Source organism: Mauremys mutica, chromosome 13, assembly GCF_020497125.1.
Source record: "Mauremys mutica isolate MM-2020 ecotype Southern chromosome 13, ASM2049712v1, whole genome shotgun sequence".
Taxonomy (NCBI): Eukaryota; Metazoa; Chordata; order Testudines; family Geoemydidae; genus Mauremys; species Mauremys mutica.
In genome coordinates this window covers 41586489-41599818 of record NC_059084.1, presented here as the reverse complement: position 1 = coordinate 41599818, position 13330 = coordinate 41586489, and the positions used below count along the sequence as shown (strand labels likewise).

Sequence of the window (13330 nt, the reverse complement as noted above, 5' to 3'; positions counted from 1 at the left end):
CTTTTTCACTCAGAGAGTGGTGAAACACTGGAATGTGTTACTTAGGGAGGTGGTGGAATCTCCTTCCTTAGACGTTTTTAAGGTCAGGCTTGACAAAGCCCTGGCTGGGATGATTTAGTTGGGGATTGGTCCTGCTTTGAGCAGGGGGTTGGACTAGATGACCTCCTGAGGTCCCTTCCCACCCTGATATACTATGATATTCTATGATTCTATGATGCAGCTCCATTGACTTTATGGGAGCCATGTCAATTTGCACATGTGTGATAACTCACCACTCCTAGTTAAATAGCAGTGATGAGTGCTGGGCATTGTTGACACTCACATCATGAGATAATGCTGCGGGGAATCAGGGCCACTCCCTCTCTCACTCTAATCCCTACCAGTGTCTATGTCCTTCCTTCCACAGCCATCACACAATGAACTGAGAAAGAAAATGTCCAACCAAACCATCCTGACCGAGTTCCTTCTCCTGGGATTCTCTGATGTTCGGGAGCTGCAGATTTTACATTTTGTGATGTTCCTGGTGGTTTACCTGGTAGGCCTGATGGGGAATCTTCTCATCATCACAGCCGTAGTCTTCGACCACCATCTTCACACCCCCATGTATTTCTTCCTGGTGAATCTGTCCATCCTAGACTTCGGCTCCATCTCCGTTACCATTCCAAAATCCATGGCCAATTCTCTCATAAACACCAGGGTGATTTCTTATCCTGGATGTGTCACCCAAGTCTTTCTCTTTCTCCTCTTCACTGCAACTGATCTTGCCTTACTCACCATCATGGCATACGACCGATATGTTGCCATCTGCCAACCACTGCACTATGAGAGCATAATGAACAGGAGAGCTTGTGTCCAAATGGCAGCCAGTGCCTGGATTACTGGTATTGTCTACTCTGCCCTGCACACTGGGAACACCTTCAGGTTGCCCTTCTGCCAGTCCAGTGTCATCAACCAGTTCTTCTGTGAAATCCCTCAGCTACTCAAGCTCACCTGCTCTGACTCGTACCTCAGTGAAATTGGGGCTATTGCCTTTGGTATGTTTTTAGGTTCAAACTGCTTTGTTTTTATAATTGTGTCTTATGTTCAGATCTTCAAAGCAGTGCTGAGAATCCCTTCTGAGCAAGGCCGAGGTAAAGCCTTCTCCACCTGCCTCCCTCACCTCACTGTGGTCTCTTTGTTTCTTTGCACTGGCTTCTTTGAGTATATGAAACCCACCTCCAGCTCAGCATCAAATATGGATCTCATGATGGGTGTTCTATATTCCCTGGTGCCTCCAATAATGAATCCAATCATCTACAGCATGAGGAACAAGGAGATCAAAGCTGCATTAAAGAAACTGATTGCATGGAGGTTAATTACTGAGAATTAAAATGTCCATCATTAGTACTTGATTGAGATTTCATTCTGAGCTTCTTTATGGATATAATCAACTGATGACAAAATTGTCCCCTTGAGAAAATAGGGTGCAATCTGTTTATGAAATCATAAAATCCGGACTAACTCCACTGAAGTAAAATGAGTTAATTTAGAATTAAATCACTGTAAAAAAGATCAAAATCTTAATATCTATCCATAAATGTACACACACACCCTTCTATCAGTCTTATACTGCTAACGTCACCTTGCTATCTGAGCATGTTGCACAGAATATCAATAGCCATAGCTAAGTCACTAGTGGACTTCATGAATTTTCTTGTGCTTCTCCTTTTTTGGGGGATAAAAATTGTGATCGGGGTATGAGAGGTTTGGCTTGTTTGTTTGCTTGGTTGTTTCTTTTTCATGTTGTTTCATTTTATTTATTCATTGTTTGGCTTGCTTCTTTATTCCAAGTGACTTTTGGGGAATAGGAATTTGCAGGGTGGAATATGTTTGATTAAATCTGGATATCCTTTTATTTTGTCATCTATTCAATGTGTCAATGTCATAATGTCTTTTAAAGGATTTTCTGGGTGACTTAAATTTTCCTTTCCCCAATGATGAAAAATTAAAAAAAGTTTCTGTAGGTTTATGGATACCTGAGTTCCTCTTTAAATGATTGTTAATGCTGATAGGATTTTATTGTCTTATTTATGATGTGATAGGGCACCTACTCCTTATAAAATTATGTATATTATCTTTCTTAAAAAATAAGTAAATAAATATTGTATTCTTCTTGCTATGGTGAAAAGGCAATTTGGAAGAGAAAACTATTGCAATGTTTCCTAAAGACAAACTGAGTCTGGGTAATAATCATAAATATTTATCCTACCAAACAACTGCAGTGATTGATCTGGAATTGCTCATATTTTTTCTTATGTTACACTTTGTTCCTACAGTGGTAAATAAATTGTACTTTGTATAGTGAAGGCTGGGCTAGTCACTCAACTTACTACTGGTCACAGCTCCTGTGGGAAGAACTGCAGATACCAAGCACAGTGGGAGAAATAACGGTGGGCGCACAAATTGCTATAGCCAATTTGAGAGGGAAAATCACGTCATTCAACTCTGAGAGGGACAGGCAGAAGACGGAGACATGGGGTGTGCACTCAAAGACTAGAGCAGAAAGCAGAGGTTATTCTAACTGTACAACCATAACAAAACAAAACTGCAAAGTGCAAACATATGTAAAAGCAAAAAAAATTTGGGGGGGGCAGTCAAACATTTTTTTGCTTGGGGCAGCAAAAAACCTAGAGCCGGCCCTGGGTGACACAACTGCAGCACCATAGCTTTGCCATTGTAACAACTGTAGTAGTGTAGACAAGGCCTAAGAAACAACACACATATAACAATGAAGATATTCTCCAATAGCCCAAGGACAAACTTGTTAGCTGAAATACCTCAGGATAGAGTCTTCTCTCTCCTTCCACAGGTTTTTTTTCCCTTTTCATCTTATCAAAAAATTATCCCTTCCTGTGTATCCACATAGCTATATTCAGTGTCCAGACTTTATTATTTCCCTTCTTAACTACTGCAGCCTCTTCCCCTATTGCCTCACATAAACATTCATTAATCCCCGTCTGGTCTGTCCATATTCTACCCCTAATGTCATCTTCCCCGTTGTCTGGCAATATGGCCACATCAGCTCGCTTTTGGAAAGTTTTCTGTCAAAACTATTTTTAGCTGCAAAATAAGGGTGTGAGGAGTTTGGGTTGTTAGCAACATTATTATGAAAATCCCCCAAATTTCAATGAAAACAGAAATTTTATATATTTAAAAGAATTCCATTTAATCAAAAAGCTATTCTCTCTCTCTCTCTCTCTCTCTCAGACACACATACACATGTGCAAACATGTATGACATGGTCTAGTTTGTTGATTAGCACTATAATGAATTCCATAAATAAACATTTCTATATTTATAAAATATGGTTGCAGATTCAGAGGCTGCAATATTCATTGAAAGCTGGGTATCACAGAGGAGAAAGCCAGGAGATGGAGTTGTGAGAGTGACTGTGAAAAGGAAGCACAGAGATTGAGCTCCTTGGGCACAGAGCTCTTTGAGTTGCAGACATGGGGATTTCTGAGCAAGGAAACTGCTGGTTTTATTGGTCCTACTCTGTTCAGGGAGACATAATTTACTGTACATTTTTTTTGTAAATAAAGATGTACCTGACTTGTATTGTTTATTCCACCCCTAACAACAACAACATGGCCCTGAAGGCCCCAACTATTGGCTAATGACTTAGAACAAAACAGGCAGCCTTATATGTATATATATACTTACCAGCTTCAGGTTCAGTGGTGGGTACTGGAAATCCCTTGACTATTCCTTCCGGACACCCTGAAAATGTCATTAGGATTATCAGTCAATTCATATACCCATGGACAATCACATAACCAACTAGGAAGCAACATTCAGGTTACAAAGATCATGGTCAAGTCAATATTTTCAAGTTTCATAAGGAACAAAATTTGTAGAAATTAGAGGAAATCTATTTTTTTACCTGAAATAGTTTTCCAACCAAAACCAAAAGTAAACCAAATAAAATTTCTGCAGATTGAATTTTTTCTTTGTTTTCATGAGTGACTAGAGTAAGAAAACTGACTTTTTTCCTGACAAATTTAGATTTGATAAAAAAAATATTTTTTTAGAAAATTGTTAATGAAATATTTTTTATTTCTGGTATTTCAGTGAATAACCAGTATTTTTCCCCCGGGGGAGGGGAAGGGAATGACCCTTTATAGACATCAGCAGTAGGCATATTTGGTAAGTAATTGGAGTGACAACGGACTATAATGACCTACCTTCTTTAGATGGTGAATATGAATCTTTTTCTCCCTTAAAGAAGCCAAAGAATATATCTGGAAAAAAAATACCTCAGTTAGACAAGTCAGTTATTTCACAATACACTGACAATAATTCAGTCCTTTAGAACACAAATTTTAGATCGCAATGATTTAGGAGAAAAAATATATTGATGAAATTATACCACATCTGTTTCTGTCTACTTGCCACCAATCTTGTCACTAAATCTCTAACTTATTATCCCATGTTGAACACCTGCTTAGTGTCCTGCTGTGTCACCTCCAGAAGTGCCAGGGACACTTACAGAAGTTGATGTCAGTTCTATTTGTGATTGAACTAAAGGGGGACAAAGTGACACTTGGAGTGGGAGTGACTTATGTATCCTTTTCTGTCTGCCCATATGACTCAGACCATCATCTAAACCTATTACTTCCCATTTGACATATTGACTTATTACGGGCTTTTTAAATATATAAAACTAGAGCTGATATAAGTGTTTTGACCAACATTTTGTCCTGTCTGAAATGTGGCTTCATCAGAGTTGAAAACATCCATTAAATATCAGTTTTGACCTTCTTTTTTTTAAAAAAAAAATTCCAGTAGGAAACTATAAAAGGAAACAAACAAAGAAAAAACAATGTAAAATGACACATTATTCCATTTTTTAGAAACCAAAAATTTTTCATTTTTCTATTTTTGGTGTTTGAATGTTCACTGCATTTTACAATCTCTCTCTTCCTTTTGTACTTCTTGTCCTCTTTTTTTTAACTCACTGCGGAAAGTAGCAGGTGGAGAAATATAAAAAGATAGGAGAAAAGTGGAGTAAATCCCAATTTTTCACACATATTTTACTATTTTCCAACTAGAAAAGTTGGGCACTTTTTCCCACAGAAAATTGTGGTTTTCTGATTTCCTCTAATAAAAATTAAAAACAGCCAGTCTAAAAACCTTTGATAGACCCTAAAATAGAATAAATAGCTAAATAAAAAAAAGTCTGCAGAACATGAAACACCCTCACCTTCAGAAGCACACACAAAGAGATGCAGTTTGCTGTGTGCTGTTTAAGTCCTTACACCTGGGTTATTTTAGAGCAGTGGAGGAAGCTTGTTCTGGAGTTGATAAAGAAGACTTCACTCTAGAGAGTCCCATCCAGCACAAGGTTGAGGACCTGAGCTCTGACCCAGTGTGCTATGAGGACAGAAACTGGCATACCTTTTATGACTTTTTCATTTTCTGTTTCGCTGCCAATGGCACTTCCCCACAAACCTGAAAACAAGAAGGAAAAGAGTATAAAAGGATTTGACTCTGTTTACTTACATAGGTTCTACTTAGGGTTGATCAAGGTATTTTCTTCACACCTGAACCAAAACTATTTTTTTTAATTTTTGTTTTGTGAAAAAATGTAATTTTGATTTTTTGTTCTGATTCAGGAAAGGAATTTCTTTTGATAACTCAAAATTTTGTATGACTTATGAAAACTATTTTTACCCCACTCAGCTATCTACATAAAAGCTCTCTAATATATGTAAATATTTCTCCATTTTAGAATTCCATGGTTTACTTCCGATATCTATGCATCTAACCAGCCTCAGTTGTCTCCATCTGCTAAGAAACAGGGGCATGATCATTCACCTTGTAGGTAACTCATGTTTTTCTCTTCTTTCTGCTTCTTTAGCTCCCCATTCTTGTATTCACTTCCAAAGTACTCCATGGGTACACTTGCTCCGTAGCCAAGGAAACTGGCTTCATGGGGGGTGAACTCAAACCATGTTGCTGAAAAATAAAAATAAAGAGTTTGGAAACAAAGCCCAGCAACAGCTTTGAGGTGGCAGATGAATCAGCCGGAAAGGGTGGCATGAGGTATCCATAACTCAGGGGAATGTGAGTGTGCTTCAGATAATGTCTACATTAATAAAATTTCTTTCCATCCATGTTGTCGCATCTTTACATCCATCCTTGACTCCTATTCACATTCTGTATGAAGCTGTTGGTCCTCACCATCCAGCTCCAGCTACAACCCCACACCACCTGTGTCTCAGCCCAGACTTCTTACCACTAAAGCTGGGCAAATAACGTCATTTTTTAATTCAGTGGCAGAACCAAAAACTCTGGAGAAACATCCAGTTTGATTCGAACTGAAAAAATACCCTAATTCTTTACCAAATTAAAAAGTAAATAAATAAACTGGTTTGAGTTGACAGAAAATGAAACTTTGTTTTGTTTTATTCATTTCAAGTCCCACCAGACATTCTAGTTGACTCATTTCTTTCCTCCCTCCTTGATTATTCAGTTTTCCCTTTTCTTAATGACCACATTTGAAATTAAAAGACCATTTGAAATCAAACAGTAAAAACAAAATCTTTTACACTTACAATTTGTTTCCCCAATTGAAACTATTCATTATATTTGAATTTAACAAAAAGGGGTCTGAAAATGCATTTTTAGTGAAAAAAACAATTTATTGAAAATATTTCTTCCAGCTTGACCTGATCATCCCCTTTGCTCCACCATTGAATCCCCTATCTCCTCACCTCCTACCTTACCTTCTCCTATTATCAACTTCATGCTATTTTCAAGATGCTCCATCATGCAGAGTTCTCTCAGTGTTCCAGAAAGCCTATGTGATCCCCTAATTCATCTACAATTCCTTCAATTGGTTCTCACCGCATCTTAGTCCCTTAGCACCTCCCCAAAATGTGTGAACTACTACCTGGTTCTAAACCACGTACAAATTGTAAGAGAAATTCTTGGCACATCTAGGGCTGTGCAGAAGCTGTTATTTCCCATTTGGAGGGAAACTCCATATTTGTGAAATTTGGTTTTGTTCTGAATTGGAATGAAAACAAAACAAAACAAAAAATTCCCTGCAAAAAGAAGTGTTCAAAACAATTTTAGTTTGGTCAATCAAAAAAGTTTCATTGTGATTTTGACTTTTTATTTCATGTAAATTTATTTTTTATAAAACCTAAAGTAAAAATAATTTTGAAGCAAAATGTCTTCTTGAAACTAAAAATTGAAAGGCTTCATTGGAAGGCTCCTGAGGTCCCTTCCAACCCTGAGATTCTATGATTCTGAGATTCTATGATTTTGGTATTTTTCTAAATTGTTTTCTTGGGGTCAAAACTGACCTATACTCATGGAAAAAATTTTCTTTGGTGGATTATTTTTGATCAGCGCAAGTTATAGGTAAAAGTGAATGGAGTGATGGCTGGTGAGTTTCTTGTGAAATTATTCTTTCATGCTCCAGAAATTTTATTGTGTTATTAATGATGTTAGCTTCCAAGATGATTCAAGATGCATAATTTTATATTGTTAAATCTAAATAAGCAAATAAGATAATAAATATAGTGTATATCCACCTAAATACTAAACTAGGACAAAGGGAAAAAGAAAACAATAGTGAGTTTGAATTTTTCTCAAAAAAGGTTTTTGCATGAACAAAACTTATTCTCAGCAGTAGTAGGTGTTACCTGGATTTTCCATGTTTTGTGAAATTTTCTGCCATAGTTTTACTGATATTTTAAGTTTTTTTTAAGGTTTTGGTTCACTTACTCTTTTCTTACTGAAAATCAAGGTTTTTGCTAAAGAAAATCAAATTAAAATATGTTTTTGATAAAATTTCTATGGGAAACAAAGGAAACAAATATTATAGAAAATGTCATGCAGTCTGAAAAAGGGGTCCATTAATAATCCTGCTGAACAAAAACAATTTAATTTTTTGGATTTTTTTTTCACAATTTGTTTTTTCATTTTCAATCAGCTGTAAAGACAACCTTTACATCTCTGCTGCCATGAGGAGTTGCATGTAGATGAAATAAATGACAGGCTTCTTTGCACTGACATTTCCTGTAGATCTGGTTGTTTGTATTTACCTGGAGAGTATTCAGTTACTTTGGAAAAACTCCGCTCATCCACTGCTGCATAGATGGGGTAGGGATTATTTCCATTCTCAGAAGCACTCTGCTGCTCAGACAAATGTCCCTTGTCCAGCTGTAAAGACAAGATTTTATAGGTTCAGACAAACACACTCTTAATTTTTAACTATGATTGTAACATTGCTTATAGTCCCTGCCCTGACAGCTCAGTCCAAGCCTGAGCTCAGGGAGCCAACACATTTCCACATGTTGGGATGATAGCTAGACAGATGTGGAGTGGGTCCTCAGTCACTCAGCAGGGGTATACATGAAGTAACTCAAGTAACTCTGCAGAATTCAGTGGAGCCACTCAGCATTTATTTATTTATGAGACCAAACCTTCCTCAATGACTAAGTGATCAAACCATTAGCCTAAGACTTAATCCTCACTTCCCCTGAGGACACCCTGAGGGTATGTCTACACTCTACACTAAGCCCGGGGTCTGACTCACGTGTAAGCCCAAGACCCATTTCTGTGCACACACAAATCAGGTTGACTTGGCTCAGCATGGACTTAGGACCCAAGGTCTTAGGTCTTTAACTGAGGGGTGGGTCAGAGCCAGTATCCCACAGCGACTCGGGTCCAAGCCCTCTTGTTTTGCTGTGTGGACTCAAATCAAGCCGCATTCTCAAGTCAGAAGGTTGGGTAGTACAATATGACCACATTAGCATGGCTGTGACACCTAGGTCCAGCAGCTGTAGGTACATCTGCACTGCAAAGCGAAACCCACAGCATCAAGACTTAGAGCCTGGGGTCAATTGATTTGGGTGATGGGGCTTGGGTGGTGGGGCTAAAAACAGCAGTATAGACATTCTCCTGTGGGCTGGAGCCCAGGGTCCGAGACCCGCCCCCATCACCACGTTTCAGAGCCCAGCTCTAGCCCCAGCTCCAGCCCCGGCCTATGTTACTATTTTTAACCCAGAAGCCTGAGCCTCATGAGTCCAAGTCAATTGATCCCGGCCCTGAGACTCAGCATCACAGGTTATTCTTTGCAGTGTAGATGTAACTTTTAAGCCCAGGTTTACACTGCAATGTGGACACTCCAGCCCAGGCTTGGAAATGCCAGGTACACCATCCTGGGTCCCACAGACCCATATTTACAATGCAATATAGACCTTATGTGGTCTTGAGCAAATCAAGCAGGGCCAGTTTTTTAAAGGTAATTAGGTACCCTGTGGGATTTTCAGAAGCATGTAGGCACCTAAATCCCATTGAAATAAATGGGTGCTAGGTGCCTGCGTGCTCATCCCACAAGGTGATACCTTTAAAATCTGGCCTTTGGGTGCTCGGTGCCTCAGTTTCCCCTCTGTACACTTCTCCACTTCACAGACATGTAGTGAGGCTAAACACACTAAAAGATCATGAAGCGCCATGATACTTTGGTGACTGGGGCCATACAAGGACCTTAGAAAGTTACAAAAAGGAAAGTTTTTCACCTACGTCATGTAACATTCCATAGACCACAGTGTAGGCCCAGAACTCAGTCAGGGAGTAATTTTCATCTTTAGCTGCCTCGAGAAGCATTTTTGTTGCCTTTGGGACACTCCAGGTGTATTTGGAAAGTCTAGCACACATACTTTCCTCCAAGGCCTGCAATTTCTCTGTCCAGTCCCCACTTTTGTAGAGATATGACATACACCTATTACAGAGGCAAAACACAGATGGTAAGGGGAACAGAATGTGGGCTATTTTCCACAGCCATTTCAATATCTGCATAATTATTTATTAGAATATTCTCACTCATCGTTCTATCATTGCAATGTATTTGTAACCTGCAAGGATCACATTGTTGGCTGGATAGGTGCTGTGGAAAGCCACAGCATCAGCAGAGATAAAATCCAAATCCCCCAGGTCCTTACAAGGCTGAGCAAATGGAGAATCTCTATTAGCAATACACAGGGTCCCTGACACTGAGTTTGAACAGCTCTGGTTACATTCAGGACATTTGTAACATCCACAGATCTGTCCAGACCACCATGACTCTGCCGCCCTAACATTGACTTCAGTGGGACTATTTCTTCAGAAAGATTTGGAGGGGAATGATGGTTCAGTAATTAGGAAACTTGACTAGAACTCGGGAAATGTAGGTTCTGCTCCCTGCTCTCCCAGAGATTGTAGCCCTAGTTCCCCATAGGAAAAGGGGGATACAGGCACTTTCCTACCTCACAGGGATGTTCTGAAAATAAATACAATGGTGCTCAGACACTATGTTAATGTGGGGCAGATAAGTAACTACGATAATTAGGAAGTCGCCCACTGGTATCAGTCTCCCTTTGAATTGCATCAACAACAGAGTGCCTAACTCCCTTAGGCTCCTGTGTCAATTGCTACTCACTGTGAATAAGGCAATCAGTACGTGGCCTTGTTAGATTAGCAGGATGTTCTGGAGGACACAGTCTCTTTTTCCACTGAGAAACTAACTCTCCACCCTATTCTACAATCTTGCAACCATTGTTGTATCTTTTCCACCTGGATAGCCCCGTCTTGTGTTACACCCTATCACTTGTTCCAGTTTACCGAACCCCAGTTATGTCCACTTCTCACTATTTCCATGGCCCAAACCATTGTACACACTCTGCCCCTCTTTAACGACAACTGAAATAACAGTCTCTTGACTGGAGAAAAAGGGACAACAGAAGGTAGTAGGCACCATTCTGCTATCCTGCTTTCAGCACTAATGCCAACAACAAATGTGCCAAAAATCACAAGTCAGGTCACAGAAGATCCTGAGTTTGGCTTAAAAATCATGAGAATTATTTTAAAATCATGGTTTCTGGTAGGGTTCACATTTCCAAGCTTTTCTTCACAACCACCAGAGCTAGACACTTGTGCTTCATAATATAATTAAAGCCTGTTTTACACTAGACTGTGTGGCCAGCATAATTTTTGCTCAAGGGGTGTGAAAAATCCACACTCCGGCTTGGCATAGTTAAGCTGATTTATGTCCCTATGTAGGTAATGCAAGGTCAATGGAAGAATATTTCTGCTGGCTTAGCTACTGCCTCTCAAGGATCTGGATTACCTACACTAACAAGAGAACCCCTCCCACTGGTGTAAGCTAGTGTCTACACTGAAGCATTACAGTGGTGTAACTGCATCAGCTGTAGCATTTTAAGGGTAAATAAGCCGTAAGACTCACAAAAAACCCATGATTAAAGGATTTTGGTCTTTAAGGGAAACACCAGATATCAAGCAATTCACAATGACACTGCAAGATCTATAAATATTACATTAGAGGTATAGGGCTTGGCCCCTATTATTTGTGCTCATGTAGAAATCTTAGGAGGGTCAGACCTAAAAGGCATGTCCACACAGCAATGTAAGCCCAGGATTAGCAGAACTCAGGTTAGCAGGCTCTGGGTCTGCTAACCTAGGACTTGAGCATCTACACTCATTTGTAACCTCAGGTTTGGAATTGTTGAACTCTGGGTCCCAATTTGGGGCTCCAGAGTTTACACTGCATTATGCAGGATCATATTCTGCCACCCATATCCCAGACTTTCTAGAACCCTCCCAAAATGTAGCTGCATTAGCCCTTTGTTTGTGGTGCAGTATGGGAAAATTTGACTGTCAATAGGAAAAAGGAAGTCATCCCTTGGGACATCTTCAGTTGACTCCCAGAGCGTGAGTTCAGCAGGACTGTGTCTACACTGCAAAGCAATAGATCTTGAACCCTGGGTCCTGGCCTGACTCAGGCTAAGACCCTCTACCCTCATGGAGTCCTGGGACCCTGAGTCTAAGCTCTGGATTTGCATGATTTGTGGGTAGATGGAAGAGGTATTGAGTTTTAGCCTGGACTTACATTGCAATGTGTGTAGGCCAAGGCCTTTCTGCAGTAAGAAGCAACAGCCATAAGAGGACAGCAGCCACCAGGAGCTAAGAAGCAGGGAGTCACGTCCCATCTAATTTGCGTCAAAACAATATAATATCAGGCTGTTAAGAAGGCACTCCTGTCCTAATCGTACTCACCAACACCAGGTAAAGAAACAGATCTTAGGATGTTTATAGACAGCTTTGTTTGATAGTATTCTGTTTGCAAAGAAACCACTTATCAACAGTTGTGATGGTTAAATCTATAGTTCTGTTATTTTGCCTTTATGGCCCCTACTTCTCTATTGTTTGTATGGTCCCTGTGTAATTATTGTATTGTTTCTGTCCATTGCAGACATAATTTCTGCAAGATTTAAATCAGCTAAGGGGTTGGAGTATGATTGGTTAAAGAATTGTTTCATAATGCGCTAGGATTGGTGAAAAATACTGTTTAGTTTAAAATGATTGATTAAGGTATTGCTAAGTAGAATCCAGTTTTAACTGTATAAACTCGGATCCAAAGGGAAGTTCTTTGAATCCTCACTCCAGGATACAGCTCTAGATCAGAGCTGCCAGACCTCAGCACCTGGCAAAAATACTGTGCAGAAGCTGGAGCCCTGGAATCTTGATTGGCTATTGAGTAAAGTTTATCTGCCTTATTAGGAGTAGTGAGAATTGTATGTGTTGCACATATATTCTGTTTTGGTAACTGTTAATAAATAGAGATTAAGGATATTACTGTGTAAGGTTCTTTTACTCGTAAAAGAGCCCATGAACCCCCAGAAGGTTATGTCCTGGGCCCAGGACTGGTAAGGGAGAGTGCCTCATGCATCGAGCCCAGACCGGGAAAGGGTGGGATGACTAAATTATCTGGGTTGTGCCTTGAACCTTGGTAGGGTAAAGATGGGGTGGGGTGCCCTAGATTGTGCTGGTAACACATGTATTCTCACCTCCTCAGGAACTGGACAGACAGTGTTTTCCTATTGGTTATGAAGTATCAGCATGTCTTTTGTTAATAATAACAATAGCAATAGTTTCCCCTGGCTGTCAGTTCTATAGAAGGACACAATTTCATTCACTCTTGACATGCACCTACCAAGTTGAACCTGAGACCCCACACAAGTACATGATGGTGTCCAAGAGACCATGCTTTTGTAGCTCCTGCAGGGTTCCATGAAGGGCAATCATGGCTCGCAGTCCTCCACCAGCTCCCAGGATGGCGATATTGGGCACATCATCCTGAGGAAAGGAAAAGAGATGGCAACGTATAAACTGGGATTACTGAGGAACCATCATTGCTCATCTAAGTTACTTTCATGGTATCTGCAAACATCTACCATTCCCACCTAGGATATCCCGCATCATGTAATTCAAAAGAATA

General features: G+C 39.8%; 2 protein-coding genes across 2 annotated transcripts; one reads left to right on the top strand and one right to left on the bottom strand.

Moving 5' to 3' along the window:
* Window positions 1-433: 433 nt before the first annotated feature.
* Window positions 434-1369, top strand: LOC123348045 (olfactory receptor 14A16-like). The gene has a single exon (XM_044985291.1). The coding sequence runs from the start codon at window positions 434-436 to the stop codon at window positions 1367-1369; it is 936 nt and encodes a 311-aa protein (XP_044841226.1).
* A 983-nt stretch (window positions 1370-2352) lies between these two features.
* On the bottom strand, window positions 2353-13267 carry LOC123347345 (cytosolic phospholipase A2 gamma-like). Its single transcript, XM_044984761.1, has 9 exons — window positions 13262-13267; window positions 13046-13188; window positions 9580-9778; window positions 8097-8214; window positions 5857-5997; window positions 5437-5490; window positions 4224-4280; window positions 3703-3759; window positions 2353-2396 (listed from the first exon to the last, which is right to left on the bottom strand). Exons 1-9 carry the CDS (start codon window positions 13265-13267, stop codon window positions 2353-2355), a joined length of 819 nt encoding a protein of 272 aa, XP_044840696.1.
* Window positions 13268-13330: the final 63 nt, after the last annotated feature.